The following is a 21,382-nucleotide window of genomic DNA, read 5'->3' as shown; positions in this document are numbered from 1 at the left end:
CACTCAAATACTGCACCTGACAAACCTTGCAATTCAGTCATTGAAGTCCAACACCTATTTTTACTTGTATTTGTTGACAACAATAGTACAAATGTGAAACACTATGTTTGCTAGAAATCTGCATGAAAACAGGAAATCCAGGATGCATGTTACCTGGTTAGGTCAAGTTTGTGGCTAGAAAAGCAAAATTTTCAATTGATGTATTTTCATCAGCAAGTCCCAATGAAATTTCAACCACTTTAAATGCTAATTCTGGTTCTTTGTCAACATATAGTGCCTGATCTGCCAAGTACTTCCTGGCATTCCTTTTCATTTTTTTCCCATTGGTTCTTCACATGAACAGGCATGCTTTTGCAGCCATGCATTCAATATGAAAAAATTTGCCTTCTTGGTGGATATATTCTGTATCTGAACATACCCGTAAATGTCAGCAAATTGAGATATTTACATATCAATAGTTAGGGTTCGTGGCTCCTGAAACTCTCTGGTATGTGTCTATATGGTCCAATACCATTGAATCATGCACTTGGTTACTGTGGCCTACAAAATTGTGAAAATAATACTGTTTTGGGAGAGTCATTCTCTGCAAAAAGTTGAAGCTGTGACATCAGCCAGACAATTTTTTAAAAATAGGAGCAAGAGTAGGGCCTTCGTGCTTTCTTCCCCATGGCTAATTCTCTCAATTCTCTTCAATTGCACTGCCATAACTTAAGATAATGAAATAGTTGGCATCATAGATAGTGAAGAAGGTTATCAAAATCACAGGGAGATCTTGATCAGCTAAGTCTTGCAATAAAGGCCAATGTACCATTTACTTTGCTGTTCCTAAATATTGTGTACAGGAGCACCCAGGTTTTTCCAAACACCAGCCTTTTCAATCTTAAAAGTTAGAAAATACTTTGCTTTTCTATATTTTTCTACAATAACGGAATGACCTCACACCTTTATTATACTCTATCAGCAATGTCCTTGCCTATAAATTTTAACAGTCTTCTTCTCGTTGAGGTTTTTTCTCCATCCTCCTTGCAATTTACACTGTCAGCCAGCTTTGTATCGTAGAACAGTATAGCACAAGAATGGGCCTGTATGCTCATCATGTTCCAACCAACCAGTCTTAGTTAATCCCATCTGCCTGCACATGGTCAATGTTTCTCTAACCCAGCCTGTTCATGAGCCTGTCCAAATGCCTCTTGGATGTTGCTGTTGTATCTACCTCTACCACTTCTCCTGGCAGTGCTTCCAGGGTTTGTGTGGGGAAAAAAAAAGTCCAACACATCTGCTTTACACATTCCCCTCTCACAGAAAGCTGATGCCCTCTGATACTTGACATTTCCACCCTGGAAAAAAAAACTCTGACTGTGCTGTGAACCTTATCTGAACCTCTCATTATTTTATATACTAAAGCATGAATCTAATGCTGAGATTTTATAAGGCATTGGTCAGATCACACAGTTTTGGGTCCCTTATCTAAGAAAAAATATGCTGGCATTGGAGTGGGTCCAGAGGAAGCTCATGAGAAGAATCCCAGGAATGAAAGGATTAACATATGAGGAGCATTTGATGGCTCTGGGCCTGTACTCGCTGTAGTTTAGAAGAATGAGTGGGGATCTCATTGAAACTTATCAAATATTGAAAGGCCCAGATAGAGAAGATGTGGAAAGGATGTTTCCTATAGTTGGGGGGTTTAGGACCAGAGGGCACAACCTCAGAATGAGGGACGTCCATTTAGAACAGAGATGAGGAAAAATTTTTTTACCCAGATGGTGGCGAATCTATGGAATTCATTGCTTTAGATGCCTGTGCTGGCCAGTTCATTGGATATATTTAAGGTGTAAGTTGATAGCTTCTTAATTAGTCAGGGCATCAAAGGTCACGGGAAGAAGGCAGGAGAATGGGGTTAAGAGGGATAATGATGGAATGGCAGAGCAGATTTGATGGGCTGAATAGCCTAATTCCGCTCCTGTGCCTTTTGGCCTTATAGTCTTTTGACATGATTTGAACCCAGAAATACAAATCTGACCATTGGTTGTTTAACCTCTTAATTGGTATTCAGCCTTAAAGCTCTTGATGCTTATGAAGAATCAAAGTACATGATCTTTCTTTGGTTATTTTTTTATCACAGCCTAATACACTAATGTTTTGTAACTGCATAACCACTTAGTTTCTTTGATCTCTATATACTTAAAACATTAATTAACTACTAACAACAGATGTGATGTATTCTCAATTAAATTTTTGCAAAAATAGATGCGGGGATCACAATGCTTAAATGAGCTACGAGCTATCTCCATGATTTCTGCATTCAAACTGCCACAAGGCATCTAAGGGTATAGGATATGAGAAAGCGTTGTGACAGTAATTCTGAAGATTTTAGTTTTTCAGATGTGGGTATTTCTAATAAGGCCAGTATTTATTTGCTATCCCTAATTGCTTTTGAGAAGATGTTGATAGCAACCTTCTGACTGGGTAGGAAATTCCAGGATTTAGAGCCCGCAATAATGAAGAAATGTTGACATCTTGGCAGGGAATTTGCAGAAGGTCAAGTTCCTCTGTGCCTATTGCCCTTATACATCTTGTTTTTGGTAGATGCTGTCATTGTAGTCCAGGCGAGTAATTGCACTGCATTTTGGAAATGGTACCTGTTGCAGTCGTTATGTACTTGTGTTGGAGGGGATTAATATTTCAGGTAACCACAATAGATTTTGAAGATGCTGGAAATCTTGAGCAACACACACAAAATTACTGAAGGAGCTCAACAAGTCATGCAGGATTCGTGGAGGGGAATGAAAAGTTGCCATTTTGGGCGGAGTCATTTTATCAGGACTGGAAAGGAAGGGGTGTACAATCCAAAATAAGGAATGGGGAGGGGGAACAGTACAGCTGACATGTGATAGGTTAATCCAGGTGAGGGGGAAGGTAGGTGGGTGGGTGCGGGGAGGAAGGATGAAGTGAGAATTTGGGAGCTGGTAAGTTGAAGAGGTAATGGGCTGAAGAAGAAGGAATCTGATAGCAGAGGACAGTGGACCATGGAAGAAAAGAAAGGAAGAGGGGAACCAAAGGCACCTGGTGGGCAATCAGAAGAAGAGAATGGGCGAGAGGAAACCAGAATGTGGAATTGAAAAGAGAGAAGAGGGAGAGGGAAAAATTACAGAAGCTAGTGAAATCAAAGTTTATGCCATCAGGTTGGATGCTGCCTAGACAGAATAGAAACCTGAGTGTGGCCTCATCGTGGCAGTAGAGGAGGCCATGGATCAACATGTAGAAATGGGAATGGGAAGGTGAATTGAAATGGGTAGCTGTCAAAAACCCTTATATATTAAGGTGAAGTGGTCCCCAATATGTCAGTCCCACCAGTGTAGATGTGTGAATCATCCAACAATTGACTCAGTCTTGTTTTTAGCACTCTCATACTAAGTCCTGCATTGCTGATGAAGGGGATCTTCTTAGAGCCTGCATCTTCCATTAACTATTTAATTTCCCACCACAATTTACAAGTCAGTATGTAGGCTGTGGGTTGCATGACTGCAATCAAGCTGCAGATTGTGGGACTGCTCAGGTCTGTCTATTGCCTGTTGTTTAGCATGCATGTCATCCTGTGTTGCTGCTCCTCCAGGCTGGCCGTTTGATTTTATCTGTAACTAGTGTCAATTCCAGCAGACTTTGATTTCATCACGTTTGTAATGATAGAGTGGGTTTTTAAATATCTTCTGGACCAGAGCACCTCATTGGTGCCCAGACTTGAGCTGTCATGATCTTTTCTGAGCTATCACATTTAACAGAAATGTTATAACAGACAACACAATGAAGTGAGTCCATGGAAGGATGTGATGCATTGGAGAGAATGCAAATGAAATTTGTCAAATATTGCTTGGATTGGAGGACCATGAGAGAAATTGGATAGGTTGGGCTTGCTTCAAATGGAGCAAACTATTAGATGTATATTGAGAGGCATAATAGGATAGATTGTAAAAATGTTTCCCATATTCGGAATACCAAAAACAAGAGGCATAACTTGAGAGGAAGGAATATTAAGGGGGATTTAGGTAAAGTTTTTTGAAAAACACAATGAGTAATTGATAGGTGAAATGTATGACCAGAGGAGGTGATAGAGTCAGATATAATCATTATGTTTAAAAGACATTTAGACGGGTATTTGAATGAGCAGGGCATAGCAGATTATTCTCCCAATGCAGATAAGTGAGATCAGTACGAATGGACAAAAGGTTGACATGGACGTAGTGGGCCAAAACGCCTGTTTCTGTACCATACAAATCTATGTTTATTGTAAATCCTTAATACAATGATTGACACCATGTACAATTTAAGCAATACTTTGTTATATCCTGGCTTCTATGTGGTTCAAGCAACTGAAAGTAAGCAGGGGATTTCCCTCTGATAAGACTGAAACTTCATGTGGGAGAAAGACCCAGACCACAGCCTGTTCTCCATGCGTGCAATTCTACAGGATCTGTTTATAGACATGGTACAGAAGTCTGACAGTGTTATAGTGCGTTGGTGTGCTGATGAGCTGCATCACAGAGAAAGAATGAGTTTACACCCACGACTCCCCCTGCGGAAAGTTATCAATCTTGCTTGGGCTGATTTGTGAAAATTTCAAATGGTAGCTGTCTCTCAAATTTCTTGGTGAATTGTATCTAAAGGTGTGCACAACTGAAAGATAATATTCATTTTAAACTTTCAAGCATCAGGGCATACACTGCTTGCTTGCATGCACAGTAGATTCTGGTTAATTGGGACACATTGGGACTAGTACGTTTTAGCCCAATTGAGCGGTTGCATCAATTTGCTGAAGTTTCATGGAAATTGCTAAAAAGGTGTAAAAAAGACAAGCTGAGTAACAATTAAGTATTTAAATGAAGTATAGAACAAATTTGAACACTACCAATACTAATGCAGTACTATAACACTGTGTATTAGTTTCTAATACTTACCAATGGAGGAATTCATCTGCATCATGTTCTTTTGACTGCATGTGAACTAAATCAGCACAGATAGCTAGTGCAGATAATGGATGCCTTCATACAATACTATTGATGATTGCATCCTCCAAATCTTAATCTTCATTGTAATATTCAAGATGATTGTTGATATCTTCAAATTCTTTGCAGTTTCTAACTTGTTGAAATTGTGAAATTGTTTCATTTTCTATCCCAGCTGTTTCTGGCATCTCTGGGCCTGAGTGCTTGAAACTGCAGTGAAGAAAAACAGATCTGAATTTTTTTACTGGTTGAAAAGGATCAATTATTGCTGCTTTTTTAGCACAAACACATGCAACTGAAGCTACTTAATAACTGTTGGCTTGAAGCATGGTGTTGTGTCTAACGGTCGTGAAAGTGCACACGACTGATGTGAGTTAAAAACTGTTCAGCATCAGTCTGTTGTCACAATTAAGCATCATAGTGTCCCAAATAAACGAAGGGAATCACAGCTATCTTCTCGAATAGTTTTTGTTCTTTAAGAGTTGTCCCAAATAAGCGGCTGCCCTGATTATCTATTGGCCCAATTAACCAGAATCCTTTGTAGTTACATTTTCCTCACATTTCCCCTCTCTTTGATGTCTGTCTGTTGATCCTCACGCCCTAACACCCAGTGTACCTCAGGCTTAATATAATAGCATTGCCTTTGTGTCTAGGGCTGTGCAAGCACTTTTCATGATTTTATACCATTTAGAAATGGGTATAAAATTAAATATAGAATTTAGTGCAGGAAGGGAAAAAGATCACCTGATTGATGTTGTGTGATAACTTTTAAACATAAATTATTCTCATAAATTTTTTGCTTTTTTTAATGCACTGTCTTCATGACTACTGTATGAATCACAAAGTATTTCTAATTGTCAGTCCTTAAGTTTATGCTGAGTTTAAGGTCAAAATGAGTGTACAAACATACCTAATTTCAAATGCAATTTCTCAAGTACACTATCGCTGAATTTTCCACTCATTAAAAGTGTTAGAAATACTATACTAACTGAAAGGTTTGGAATTAGTAAGCCACCTGATGGTAAAGGTGAAATCGAACAAACAATATTTTGTGCTAATGACCTTTGAAAATCTTATACAACAAAGCTAAAGTTTTGATTTTTTAAAAATTATACTATTTTCTGAGCTGATAAGACTATATTCAAACCAGAAACTGTGTAAATATGTTTTTAGGTCAATGAAAATGATTTAATTGCATTGCTTATGTGCAGTTGAGAACATGGGGTGTGGTTTACCACATTTACCATGGTACCGCCCCGGCCTAGGCAGAATAACTGTGCGCCCATCTGCTTAATACAACAATTTACTGAAGCACCATCTAATGATCTTCATCAATAAGTGTTAACAATTCTTTTACCACAAAAGAATTCAATATATAAAATATCCCAAGCTAATGTTGCCAACTAATGTGTGTCTTAATGCAATAATAATGTTCAGTTGTTTTAATGTTATTTTGTAATATTGCATGCATGTACATTAACAACTTAATTTAATTTTTGTTTTCATTTTCTTTTCATACCTGATTGGACATAATTGTGCAAAATAGGTGGCAGGTCAGGAAATAACAGTATAAAATCAGCAAAAAATACCCAAAAAATTAACAAGAAAAAGTTAGAGCATGAGGCAAAAGCATTCATACATATAATTTGAGAGTTTCCATAGATTTTTAAAGAGAAAAGAGTTAATAAAGTCAATATTTGTTAACTCTGGTGATGAAATAAAGACATGGTATGTGGATTAAATACGTATTTGCATCAATTTTTACTAGTTAATATACAAGTAATATCCATTGTGGGCACGTGGCCAAGTGGTTAAGGCATTGGACTAGCTACCTGAAGGTCGTGAGTTTGAGCCCCAGCCGAGGGAACGTGTTCTGTCCTTGAGCAAGGCACTTAATCACACATTGCTTTGCGACGACACTGGTGCCAAGCTGTATGGGTCCTAATGCCCTTCCCTTGGACAACATTGGTGTCATGGAGAGGGGAGACTTGTAGCATGGGCAACTGCTGGTCTTCCATACAACCTTGCCCAGGCCTGTGCCCTGGAGAGTGAAGACTTTCCAGGTGCAGATCCATGGTCTCGCAAGACTAACGGATGCCTTTATTTAACATCCAAGAAATAGGTAAATTACAAATACTAGTAATTGATACTAGTGTTTGTAACTGGGAACTGGTACTGAGCAAATGGTTGGAGCCTGAAACATTTCATCCTAGAGTTTTAAAAGTTGATAATAAAGTAATTAAGCCATTAGTTTTCAGTTTCTAAGATTCCTCTGATTTGGTGTACTATGTACGGTTGTTATCTCCAGAATTGAGAAAAATTTTTAGTGCAGTTGAAGCAGTCCTGAGATTGTTTCCTGGACTACTATATGGAATGGGCGGGTTGTCTTTGAGGAAAGGTTGAATAGGCTAGGTTTGTATCTGCTGAAATTTAGAAGAGTAGGAGGAGGCTTGATTGAAGCATAAGATCCTGCAAAGTCTTGAGAGGTGGATTTGAAGAGTGTATTCCCTCTTGTGGGAGAATATCAAACTAGGGGGTCACTGTTTAAAGAAGTAAGGGATCACCTACTTACGACAGGGATGAACTGAACTTTTTTTTTAAGGGTTGGTGAATTGAGAAATGTGAGGAATTGCGTACAATGAATTAGAGTAAGATTACTGTGAAAAATAGATTCTTGATGTCTGGTGCAGGTATTTTTGAAGGGTCTGTTTCCCTCTGTATCTCTGTAACTAATTATTGGAACTCTTTCTCAAAGTTTGGTGTAAGTAGATTCTTTAGTTACGTATTCTTAAGGCAGAAGTAGATAGATACAAGGTTGACAAGGAGTGGAAAAATTATGTGGGGAAATAGGAAACAATGGGGATTTAAAGTTACATTCAGATTGGCCATGATGCGAAGGCCTAGTCTGTTCCTAATTTGTAGGTTTGTATGTTTGAATGAGTGCAGAATAAGGTTATCTAAATTAATTTAGAGGACCTTACTTTTACATTTATTTGACAGCTATATTTGAGGTGTTGAGCATAAACACATTTTGACTGAATGGAAAGTGACATTTCCTATAAGAAATCAGTTGTGTTTAAAATGTGCTAACTTGAAAATTTGTCAAATAAGATGTTAACACAATTGTAGAAATGATCATTTGACACCAATTTATCTACTGGGCCCTGAACTTTATGAAGAAATAAAGAGTTTGTGAGAATTCCTTCAGAATCAGTGTTTACTCTTAAACTCATTTTTTGTTTTAATTTTGAAGGTCCCGATGTTTCATCAACCAAAAAACGCAAATTGTTGCTTAGAAACAGCATGGCAGAAGGTCCTGCAAAACTGAGGTATCGACGGCTGGAGCCAACTATCCAGAAACTTGTTAAAGTTGCAATCCCAATAGATTTGGAACGGTTACATAAGCACCAGATAAATATTGAGAAGGTTTGTGGATTTATACAAATGTTATGCTGTACATATTTTCATTCAGACTTGTATTTATAATGGAAAAATAAAGAATCCAGCTCAAGATCAAAAACACACACTGAATAATAATGAAATTGTGTAAAATGTGCTAAACTTAAAACTAAAATAGGTTAAATGTTGAAGATTGATTGAACTTATTAATTGATCAAGTTTATTCCTTCCATAAAAGGGAGGAATTAATTTCCGCCAGTTGGCATCCTGTCAGTCTACTTTTTATAATCAGGAAAGTGACAAAAGGTTTCAATAGCTCAAGCACTGTGCTATTGAGCAACCCTTACACACCAGCAACCTGTTTACTAATGCCCAGTTTGGGTTTTGCCAGGACCACTTGACCACTTCATTATGGTCTTGGGTCCCAGCTTATTCCAGAGTTGCCTTGAGAGTGACTGGTCATGGCTTGGCTTCGCAAATGAAGATTTAGGAAGGGGGCTACCCATGTCTGTTGCAGGCTCGCTGGTGGCTGACGAGGCCAATACAGGACAGGCAGGTCGGACCACAGCGGCTGCAAGGGAAATTCTGTTCTGGGTTTGGTGCTGCTGTGTCACGGTTCTTCCTCCTTCTCCTTTTGTCCTTAATGCCAGCCCTGCATGCATTCTCGAAGGAGGAGACAGACTGGTGAATGGTATGTCACCAGGCCTCGCGATCAGAAGCTAGATTAGACCACTGGCAATGGTCAATGTGACAGGCACCAGGGATCTCTTCAGAGAGTCCTTGTACCTCTTCTTTGGTGCCCCTCTGTCACGGTGGCCAGTGGAGAGTTCACCATACAGCACAATCTTGGGCAGGTGATGATCCTCCATCCTGGAGACGTGCCCTGCCCAGCGCAGCTACGTCTTCAACAGCATGGCCTTGATGCTGGTGACCTCCGCCTGTTCGAGGACTTTGATGCTGGTGGCGAAGTCACTCCAGTGGATGTTGAGGATGGTATGGAGGCAGCACTGGTGGAAACGCTCAAGGAGTCGTAGGTGGTGACGGTAGGTGACCCACGACTCGGAGCCGTACAGGAGGGTGGTCAGTACAACGGCTCTGTACACGCTGATCTTTGTGCTTTTCTTCAAATGCTTGTTGTTCCAGACTCTTTTGTACAGCCTGCCAAATGCGCTGTTTGCCTTTGCCAGTCTGTTGTCAATCTCTTTGTCGATCTTGGCATCTGACGAGATGATGCACTCCAGCTAGCTGAACTGGTTGACTGTCTTCAGCTCTACCTCATCAATGGTGATGCAGGGAGGGTGGTAATCTTCCTGAAGTGCGGGCTGATGGAGAACTTCTGTCTTCTTCAAGCTGACTTCCAGTCCAAGGAGCTCGGCAGCCTCTGCGAAGCAGGATGTTATGCGCTGCAGGGCTGTCTCTATATGGGCAACAAGGGCAGCATTATCAGCGAAGAGTAGCTCTCGGATGAGTTTTTCCAATGTCTTGGTGTGGGACTGTAGTTGCCTCAGGTTGAACAGGCTGCCATCAGTGCAGTATTGGATGTAGACACCGTCCTCATCATCAAAATCTTCTGTGGCCCTTTTGAGCATCATGCTGAAGAAGATGGTGAAGAGAGTCGGTGCGAGGACGCAGCCCTGCTTTACTCTGTTGCCTATTGGGAAGGGTTCTGAGAGGTCAGTGTTGTGTCTGACAGTGACTGGTATCAAGGCAACAATTAACTGTGAATGGCATCATGATAGTATTGAAGTCAGTAGGCAGAAAACATATGTACAACACACACAGTATGATGGAGGAATTCAGCACGTCAAAGTTCAAAATTAATTTATTATCAAAGTACATATACGTCATTATATAAAACCCTGAGATTCATTTTCTTGCAGGCATACACAGTAAATCCAAGAAACACAAAAGGATAAATGAAAAAATGCACCTGCAGATGGACAAACAACCAATGTGCAAAAGACAGCAGTCTGTGCATAACTAAAAGAAAAAAATAATAAATAAATAAGCAATGAATATCAAGAACCTGAGATGAAGAGTCCTTGAAAGTGAATCCAAGGTTTATGGGAACATTTTATTGATGGGGGTGAGTGAACTTATCCCCTCTGGTTCAAGAGTCTGATGTATGAGGATTAATAACTGTTCCTGAACCTGATGATGTGGATTCTGAGGCTCCTGTACCTTCTTCCTGATGACAGCAGTGAGAAGAGAGCATGGCTTGAGTGGTGGGGTCCTTGATGATGGATGTTGCTTTCCTGCGACAGCACTGTGTGTAGATATGCTCAGTGGTGGGGTGAGTTTTATCTGTGATGGACTGGGCTGTATCTACTACTTCTTATAGGATTTTCTGTTCAAGGGCATTAGTGTTTCCATACCAAGCCGTGATGCAACTGGCCAATATACTCTCCCACACGTCTATAAAAATTTGTCAAAGTTTTAGATGTCATGCCAAACCTTTGCAAACTTCTAAGGAAGTAGAGGCACTGCTGTGCTTTCTTCATAATAGCATTTACATGCTGGACCGAGGCAGATCCTCTGAAATGATAACATCAAGGAATGTAAAGTTGGTGACCTCACCACTTCTGATCTCCCTGATGAGGATTGGCTCATGGACCATTGGTTTCACATTGATGAAGGCAGAGCAGTGGATGTAGTGTTTATGGATTTCAGTAAGGCGTTTGATAAGGTTGCCTGTGCAAAGCTCATTCAGAAAGTAATGAGGCATGGGATCCAAGGAGACCTTGCTTTGTGGATCCAGAATTGGCTTGTTCACAGAAGGCAAAGGGTGGATGTAGATGGTTCATATTCTGCTTGGAGGATGGTGACCAGTGGTGTTCCACAAGGATTTGTTCTGGGACCCCTCTTCTTTGTGATTTTTATAAATGACATGGATGAGGAAGCAAAAGGGTGGGTTAGTGAGTTTGCTGATGACGCAAAAGTTAGGAGTGTTGATAGTCTGGACAGTTGTCAGAGGTTACAACGGGGCATTGATAGGATGCAGAACTGAGCTGAGAAGTGACAGATGGAGTTCAACCCAAATAAGTGTGAAGTATTTCAAATTTGAAGACAGAATATAATATTAATGGTAAGACCCTTGGCAGTGTGGAGGATCGGCGAGATCTTGGGGTCATGTCCATAGGACACTCAAAGCTGCTGTGCAGGTTGACAGTGTTGTTAAGAAGGCATATGGTGTGTTGGCCTTCATCAACCGTGGGATTGAGCTCAAAAGCTGTGAGATAATGTTACAGCTATATAAGACCTTGGTCAGACCCCACTTGGTCACCTCACTACAGGAAGGGTGTGGATACTATAGAGAGAGTGCACAAGAGACTTACAAGGGCATTGCCTGGATTGGGAAGCATGTCTTATGAGAATAGGTAGAGTGAACTTGGCCTTTTCTCCTTGGAGCGATGGAGGATGAGAGGTGACTTGATAGGGATGTATAAAATGATGAGAGATCATGTGGATAGCCAGAGCCTCTTTCCCAGGGCTGAAATGGCTAACATGAGGGGGCTTAGTTTTAAGGTACTTGGAAGTAGGTACAAGAGGATGTTAGAAATAAGTTTTCAAAACAGAGAGTAGTGGGTGCGTGGAATGCACTGCCAGCGAAGGTGGTAGAGGCGGATACAATAGGGTCGTTTAAGAGAGTCTTAGAAAAATAGAGGGCTATGTGGTAGGGAAATTCTAGGCAGTTTCTAGAATAGGTTACATGGTTGGCGCAACATTGTGGGCCAAAGGGCCTGTAATGTGCTGTAGATTTCTATGTTTCTATGTTTCCTCCTCCTGAAGTCAATACTCATCCTTTGGTTTTGCTGACATTGAATGAGAGGTGCCACCATTCAACCAGATTTTCAATCTCCCTCATATATGCTGATTCATCACCACCCCTGATCCAGCCAAAGACAGTAGTGTTGTCAGCAAACTTAAATATGGCATTGGAGCTGTGCTTAGCCTCATAGTGACAAGTGTAAAGTGTGTAGAGCTCGGGTATAAGCACAGAGCTTTATGGTTCACCTGTGCTGATGGAGATTGTGGAGGAGATGTTTTTGCCAATCTGAACTAACTAGGGTTTGCAAGTGAGGAAATTGAGGGTACAATTGCACAAGGAAGTATTGAGGCCAAGGTCTTGAAGCTTATTGATTAGTTTTAAGAGATGGAGTTGAATGATAAGCTGTAGCCAATGCAGGTTATCTGGATGTATTTACATCTTCGCTGTCCAAATGTTCCAGGGTTGAGTGAAGAGCCAATGAAATAGTATCTGCTGTGGACCTGTAGGCAAATTGGAGTAGATCCAAGTTACTTCTCTGGCAGAAGTTGATGTGTTTCATCACCATCCTCTCAAAGCACTTCATCACAGTGGGTATAACTGCTACTGGATGGTAGTCATTAAGGCAGGTGACCACATTCTTAGGCACTGGAATAGTTGAAGCCTTCTTGAAGTAGGTGGGTACCTCAAACTGCTGAAGCAAGAGGTTAAAGATATTGGTGAACACTCCAGCCTGTTGATCAGCACAGGTCTTTAGTACTCAGCCAGTTACCCCATCTGAGCTAGATACTTTCTGTGGGTTCACGTTCCTGAAGGATGCTCTCACATTGGCCTCAGAGACTGAAGTCACAGGATCATCAGGGGCTGTGAAGGTTCCTCCATGTTTTGAAGGTCAAAGCGAGTGTAGAAGGCATTGAGCTCATCTGGGAGCAAAGCCCTGTTGTCACCAATGTCGCTTGGTTTCACTTTGTAAGTGGTAATAGCATTCAAGCCCTGCCATAGCTGTTGATTCAAGTTTGGTCTAGAATTTGCATGTGAGATAGCTTTCCGGAGATCATAGCTGGACCTCTTGTATCCTACTTGGTTGCCAGATCTGAATGTCACTGATCTCGTACTCAGTAGATTACGGATCTCATTGTTCATCCAGGGCTTCTAATTGGGGAAGACGCTGAATGATTTTGTGGGGACACATTCTTCTACGACTGTTTTTATAAAATCCGTTACAACCATGGTGTACTTACTAAGATCCTCTGATGAGTACTTGAACATGGCCCTGTCAACTAACTCGAAGCAATCCTGTAGCCGCTCCTCTGCCTCCTGCAATCACCTCTTTGTTGTCCTTATCTCTAGAGCTTTGCTCTTTAGCCCCTGCAGGCAGGAGAGGGAGAGCCAAGTGATCAAATGTTCCAAAATGCAGTCTAGGTATGGAACGGTGGGCATTTTTAATCGTAGTATAGCAGTCGTCGGGTGTGTTGGGACCCTTGGTACTGCAGGTTATATGTTCAATTTTAGCAGCTCAACTATGGCAGAGTTTCCTTCTGAGTCCCTTGTATTAGCTGATAATAAATTAAAATAACAGCACAGAAGTTGGCCCTTTCCACCTGCCTCATCCATGTTACAGTGCCTTGAAAAAGTATTTAGCCCAACTCTTTGGTCACATAAATGAGTATTAAGAAGAGGGATTTTGATCAATATAACTGAGGGTTTTTGTTTGTGAATCACATGCTCATTTTTTTCACATTAGAGCCCTGAAAATTAGGGAAAATTGTAAGGCATGAAAAAAAAATTCAAAAACTAAAATGTCAGCAGTTCAAAAGTATTCAGTCCCCCCCCCACCCCCGCACTCAATCCTTAACTGAACCATCTCTCGTAGCTATTACAGCCAGTATTCTTTTTGGATAGGTCTCTACTAGCTTTGCACAATGTGATGGAGCAAGATTTGCCCATTGCTCAACCTGGACTAGGTTAGTCAGCGGGTGGGGCAGCAGTGGACTGAAATCTTGAGGCCTTGACAGAGGTGAACGATTGGGTTAAGGTCAGGACTCTGACTAGGCAACTCAAGGACATCAATTTTCTTTATTTGAAGCCTCTCCATGGTTGCTCTGGCAGTGTGCTTAGGGTAGTTGCCCTGGTGAAAGACAAGCTCCCTTCACAGTTTAAACTTTCTGGCAGAGGCTAGCAGGTTTTTATCCAGGATCTCTCTGTATTTAGCAGCATTCACCTTCTCATCAATCCTGACCAGATTTCCAGTTCCTGCTGCTGAAAACATCCTCATATCATGATGCTACATCCACCATACTTTACAGTAGGGTTGGTGTTACCTGGCTGATGTACAGTATTAGATTTACACCACACGTGCTGCTTAGTTCTGAGGCTGAAAAGTTCCACTTCAGTCTCATTCAACCACAAGACCTTCTCCCACATTTTTTATATCTTTTAAGTGACACATTATGAAGTCTTTACGGGCAAGGATATACTTTTTTTTTTAGCCAGGGCTTCTTCCTTGCCACTCTTCCATAAATACTCTTTTTGTGGAAGGCCTTAGAGATTGTGGAGCCATGAACTTCATTTCCAGTTGCAGACATTGACTTCAACAGCTCACTCCGTATGACTGTTGGTGTCACAGTAGCCTCTCTTATAGGTACCATTCTTCTCCAGTGACTAAATTTAGAAGGGCGGCCGGACTTAGGCATTGTAACTGTTGTTTCATATTTTTTCCACTTTTTCATGTTGGGCTGCATGGAATTCCGAGATATGTTTAGTGTCTTTGAGATGGTTTTGTACCCATGCCCAGATTTATGCTTCTGTATTACCAGGTATAAAGATGCAAAGGGTCTTAGGAGCCCTCGTGTAAGACTCCCAGAATGTGTATTTACAGGTTGAGTCTGTGGTAACGAAAATAAATGCAATGCAATGTTGGCATTTATTTCAAGGGGAATAGAATATAAAAACAAGAAGATAATGCTAAAGATTTCTAAGTTAATAGTCAGGCTGCACTTGGAGTATTGTCAACAGTTTTGGGCCCCTTATCTCAGAAAGGATGTATTGTCATTGGAGAGACTCCAGAGGAGGTTCATGAGGATGATTCAAGGAATGAAGGGAGTGTTTGGTAAATTTGGACCTGTGCTCACTGGAATTTAGAAGAATGCTTGGGGATCTCATTGAAACCTACCAAATGTTGAAAGGGCTGGATAAGGTGGATGTGGAGAGGATGTTTCCTCTGCTAGAGGCATCCAGAACTAGAGGGCACAGCCTCAAAATTGAAGGGTGACCTTTTAACAGAAGTAAGGGGAAATTTTTTTAGACAAATAGTGATGAATTTGTGCAATGCTCTGCTAAGTCTATGCTTGAGGCCAAGTCCGTGGGTATATTTAAAGCAGGAGTTGATAGAGTCCTGATTGGTCATAGCATCAAGGGATATGGTGAGAGGCAGGTGTATAGGGTTGAATGGGATCTGAGATCAGCCATGATGAAATAGTGGAGCAGACTTATAGGCTGAATGGCTGGATTCTGTTCTTTTGTCTTATGGTCATTTCCTAGACTTGCCTTGAATGCTCTTTTGTTTTCGTTTTGGTTTGGTCTGTTGAAAATCTACTATACTATTGGACCTTACAGGGAGTGGGTATTTATTCAGGTGATCCTCCAATTTTCTACATCAACAAACTGGGTGAGTTGGTAAGGTAACACTGGACAGCAAAGGTTATGGTTCCCGAATACTTTTAGGTGTATCTTACAGATTTTGGGCTGCTGATCATGAAAATCACCATGAAATTTCCCTATCGCTCACCTTTTTTTTTTGGAATTGTCTATATTATTTCAATTAATAATTCAAGTCAATTAAAATGTTGTCCGCAATATAAGTTTTCTATCTTGTCCAGGCAAGTCTGGGAATGCTTTGGGTTGCCAGCATGACTGACAGCAATGGTGTCTTTTTATTGATTCTTCGGTGTTAAGCCTGAAAGCTATGCACTACACAACAGCAATGTCCACCCTTCAACACCAATCAGCTGTGCAGTACACAGGGAAGAAAACTACTGAAATTTGGAAGTCTTGTTGAAACATGTACAGTACAGCAACTACAACTGCTACTAGGAAAGCAGCTCAGATACACCAAGTACTGTTGTTTCATTTGTGAATGGAACAGCCATGCTAAAGAACCTCATTACATTAAAATGGATTGGCTATTCTTTAAGCAGTTGGTTTCAGCACAGAAAAGGGTGGCACATAAGCCACTTATAGACTGAACAAGGATATTTTGCCTCCTCTTCATATAAAACTGGGGCGGATGAAAAACCTTATGAAAGCGATGAACAAGGAAGGTGAAGGATTTCGATATCTGAGACAGATACTTCCCAGAATAACTGATGCCAAGATTAAGGAAGGCATTTTTGTTTGTCCACAAACCAAACAGGTTATCAATGGCAGGCAATATGAAGAACTTTTCGTGGGACTGGAAAAAATCGAATGGAAGGCATTCAAGGTTGTTGTTGAAAATTTTCTTGGTGACTACAGAACACCAAACTATTGGAAACTAGTTGACATGCTTCAAGCATACAAAACCATGAAGTGCAACATGTCACTAAAGATTCATTTTCTGCATTAGCATTTAGACTTCTTCCTGCAAATCTTCGCACTGTCAGTAATGAACATGGTGAAAGGTTTCACCAGGACACAGTGGTCATGGAGAAATTGTATCAGGGCAACTGGATCCATCGATGCTGGCTGGACACTTAAGTGAGAAGTCTCAGGAAAGAAAATCATCAACAAAACATTTTATCTTAGTTGATCTATTGCAAAGCATCAGCACCACTATGCAATTAAACGCATTATATTCAATAAAAGTTAATTTCTTGTTTCTCCAAATCCCTACAAGATACAAGTAGCCTGAAGTTATATTTGTGTTCAACTTCAAGTGGTTTATCATTAAAAAAAATCTGAGGAGGCAATACTTTTGAAATAATTTACTATCCAGTGTGATTATTATTTAAAGCTACCACCTGATTTCCTCAAGCATTACAGTGATTGCTGAGTGCTGTTGGTCTACAGCCATTTTCTGCCATGTATGAATTTGGTTCACAGCCATATTTCTGACTTGCCAACTCCTCGGGTTGTGAACAGTTTTCAGGAGCAGAAGCTTGCCATGACCTGGGGAGAACCTGTATTACACCACTTGCTATAGACTTTCAGTCAGTAAGACACCCATCTACCAGTAGACCTCGCTTCCTATCACTAAGCCAATTTTGGGTCCAGTTTGCCCATACACTTCAGAGCCCTTGTACCTTAGCTGAAATTGTATATTATAGCACCAAGCTCTACAATCTTAACACAATGACAAAATCAAAACTTTCAGTGGGAAAAATGGGCATTCTTCCAGAAGATATACCTCTAATTTTCAATTGCACTTTCACATTTCCTTTTAAACAAAAATATAAGTTAATCAGTGTAGTAAGCTGTACTTTAAAGCAGTAGAATATTCATGTATGAATACTTTTAAAATATGCTGCAATTATATTGTTTAAAAATTGGGGGTCAACATGTTCTTTGTTGCCTCATTCTTGCTCATTCTGAATTCTTCCCAAGATTTCAATTTTTTCTTATAGCTGTTCAGCACTTTGGTCAACGTGAGTCATTTTTAAATGTGCTATATAAATAAATTTGACTTGACTTAACTTGACTTTCTAAATGATTATTACTGATTTCGTTTGCCAACCATTACACACAAAACTAGCAGTTTCCATAATTTGTTGAGACTGGACCTAGAAGACATAGCTTCAAGACTTGGGGGTATAGATTCAGGAAGAATGGGAGGAGGAACTGCTTTCCCCAGAGAATATTGAGTCTGTGAAATTCTCTGCCTAAGGAAGCCATACTGTCTACCTCAGTAAGTATTTTTAAGACACAGTTCTGTAGATTTTTGCATAGTAGTGGAATTAATGGATGGGGAAAGGGGAGATAAGTGGAGCTAAGTTCGCAGTCAAATCAACCATGATCTCGTTGAATGGCAGAACAGGCTCAACCAGCTTATTTCTTATGTTCTTATTTATTCTTACCTGTATACTTTTGGGATTCGGGATTCCTGCACGAATGCAGAAGTCCTGACCATGTTCACTGAGCTCTGCCATGAATTTCATGGTTGTGCTTCAATGCTGGACTCTGTATATCCTGCTATTGAATCCAGTTGATATTTATTGGAATTTTGAGTGCAGGCTTCACTCAGTAAAATTTAGGCCAAAGTGTGTGATGACTGAGGCCTTTTGAAATATGCCTCATGAAAAAGCAGTGCAACCGCTGGTAATGAATGTTCTAAATGTTGAATATCAATTTGTCAGTTAGTCCCCATAGCCGCTAAAATGTTGATGACCTACCTTTTGTAGGACCTATTCTTGCCAAGTCACAGTTCTAGCTGTTAATGTATGAGCAACTTATACCTTTACTGTCTGAAATTTGTACCTGGAAGAGTGTGAATTTATAAATGTTTTATCAGATAATTGGCAATGGGTTGTGCCTAGATTTGAACATGGGGATTAAGTATATGGTTATAAACTTATATTTTAATTTAACCACAATTATTTAGCTGACAAATCTAAAATATAATTGAGTCAATGTAGAGATCCCATGGTGGCTGCTGTCACCTGTTCATGTACAAATTAATTTTCCAATTTTGATGTGTATGGCTATTATTCTTTATGGAACATATTATTAAGAACTGTATTCTGACATTTTTTGTGGTACATCTTTTTGATTGTGTAGCATTTGAAATTGTACACTTTTTGAAAGATTAATTTGCTTCCTCAAGGTTGTCATAGCTGGAGTGGTGGTGGGGCTAAGCTTCCAATGGTGTACGTCAAAAGTGGCCTCTGACAATGAATCCAGCTCCTGAACTTCTTGGCATCTTGTGTCGCTTGGCAACTAAGCCTGGCGGAACTGTTTCTTCTGATAGGAAAAGGAGTAAAGGTGGGTTACTGCGCCTTAAAACCAGTCGTTTCGGGCAGATGGTGCTCGTCATCCTGGTTGGCAGCTCATCTAGGAGAAGGAGAACTCTGATCTCAAACATTCCCTGCCTTGCGGCTATATCCACTCATGGGGAAGGCTTCAAGAGTAAACCCCAAGGAAAAATGTGAAGTGGGTGTCTCTAAGGCAGTGCCCTGGCTTGCATACAGTATGTCTTACATATCAAGAAGATAGATAGGATGCAATATCCATGGTCGACCCCCTCCATTGGAAAGATAAGTAGGGTGAATTGCTTAAAATTTTAAAATTGTTATTCTTAACAGCATCACAAAATGCTGGAGGAACTCAGCAGGCCAGGCAGCATCCATGGAAGAAACTACAGTCGATGTTTCGGGCCAAGACCCTTCAACAGGATGCAGGGAAGATTTAAACTTATTCAGGCTAGGCATCCCTGGAAGAGACTTTGCAGTGTTACATAGAAACACAGAAAACCTACAGCACAATACAGGCCCTTCAGCCCACAAAGCTGTGTCGAACATGTCCTTGCCTTAGAAATTACCTCGGGGTACCCATAGCCCTCTATTTTTCTAAGCTCCATATACCTGTCCAGGAGTCTCTTAAAAGACCCTATCGTATCCGCCTCCAACACTGTCGCCGGCAGCCCATTCCACTCACTCACCACTCTCTGCATAAAAAACTTACCCTTGACATCTCCTCTGTACCTACTTCCAAGCACCTTAAAGCTGTGCGCTCTTGTGCTAGCCATTTCAGCCCTGGGAAAAAGCCCCTGACTATCCACACAATCACTGCCTCTCATCATCTTATACACCTCTATCAGGTTACCTCTCATCCTCCGTCGCTTCAAGGATAAAAGGCTGAGTTCACTCAACTTATTCTCAAAAGGCATGCTCCCCAATCCAGGCGACATCCTTGTAAATCTCCTCTGCACCCTTTCTATGGCTTCCACATCCTTCCTATAGTGTGGCGACCAGAACTGAGCACAATACTCCAAGTAGGGTCTGACCAGGGTCCTATATAGCTGTAACATTATCTCTCGGTTCCTAAACTCAATCCCACGATTGATGAAGGCCAATGCACCGTATGCTTTCTTAACCACAGAGTTGACCTGTGCAGCAACTTTGAGTGTCATCAAGCACAGGCTGATAATATGAATGTACAGCAATGATAATGTATTCACTCTTTGTCTTCTGTGGGCAAGCCAGTTCTGGATCCACAAAGCAATGTCCCCTTGGATCCCATGCCTCCTTACTTTCTCAATAAGCCTTGCATGGGGTACCTTGTCAAATGCCTTGCTGAAATCCATATACACTACATCTACTGCACTACCTTCATCAATGTGTTTAGTCACATACTCAAAAAATTCAATCAGGCTCCTAAGGCACGACCTGCCTTTGACAAAGCCATGCTGACTATTTCTAATCATATTATGCCTCTCCAAATGTTCATAAATCCTGCCCCTCAGGATCTTCTCCATCAACTTACCAACCACTGAAGTAAGACTCATTGGTCAATAATTTCCTGGGCTACCTCTACTCCCTTTCTTGAATAATGGAACAACATCTGCAACCCTCCAACCCTCCAGAACCTGTCCCTTCCCCATTGATGATGCAAAGCTCATCGCCAGAGGCTCAGCAATCTTCTCCCTCGCCTCCCACAGTAGCCTGGGCTACATCTCGTCCAGTCCCGGAGACTTATCGAACTTGATGCTTTCCAAAAACTCCAGCACATCGTCTTCTTAATATCTACATGCTCAAGCTTTTCAGTCTGCGGTAAGTCATCCCTACAGTCGCCAAGATCCTTTTCCGTAGTGAAAACTGAATCAATGTACTCATTAAGTACCTCTGCTATCTCCTCCGGTTCCATACACACTTGATTGGTCCTATTCTCTCACATCTTATCCTCTTGCTCCTCACATACTTGTAGAAACATAGAAACATAGAAACATAGAAAATAGGTGCAGGAGTAGGCCATTCGGCCCTTCGAGCCTGCACCGCCATTTATTATGATCATGGCTGATCATCCAACTCAGAACACCGCCCCAGCCTTCCCTCCATACCCCCTGACCCCCGTAGCCACAAGGGCCATATCTAACTCCCTCTTAAATATAGCCAATGAACTGGCCTCAACTGTTTCCTGTGGCAGAGAATTCCACAGATTCACCACTCTCTGTGTGAAGAAGTTTTTCCTAATCTCAGTCCTAAAAGGCTTCCCCTCTATCCTCAAACTGTGACCCCTCGTTCTGGAC

The 21,382-nt window shown here is 41.0% G+C and overlaps 1 protein-coding gene across 2 annotated transcripts in view; it reads left to right on the top strand.

Moving 5' to 3' along the window:
* The window catches only part of stx17 (syntaxin 17), a 99,838-nt gene that overhangs the window by 900 nt on the left and 77,556 nt on the right, over nucleotides 1–21,382 (top strand). For both annotated transcript variants that reach the window (XM_072253515.1, XM_072253514.1), the window contains exon 2: nucleotides 8,254–8,426. In XM_072253515.1, coding sequence (XP_072109616.1) covers nucleotides 8,304–8,426 — 123 coding nt within the window. In that variant the 5' untranslated portion in view covers nucleotides 8,254–8,303. The remainder of the gene's footprint in view (nucleotides 1–8,253; nucleotides 8,427–21,382) is intronic.

This window comes from Mobula birostris, chromosome 3 (genome assembly GCF_030028105.1).
Source record: "Mobula birostris isolate sMobBir1 chromosome 3, sMobBir1.hap1, whole genome shotgun sequence".
Taxonomy (NCBI): Eukaryota; Metazoa; Chordata; class Chondrichthyes; order Myliobatiformes; family Myliobatidae; genus Mobula; species Mobula birostris.
The sequence above is the reverse complement of the archived record's forward strand: the minus strand, read 5'-3'. Positions and strand labels throughout refer to the sequence as shown.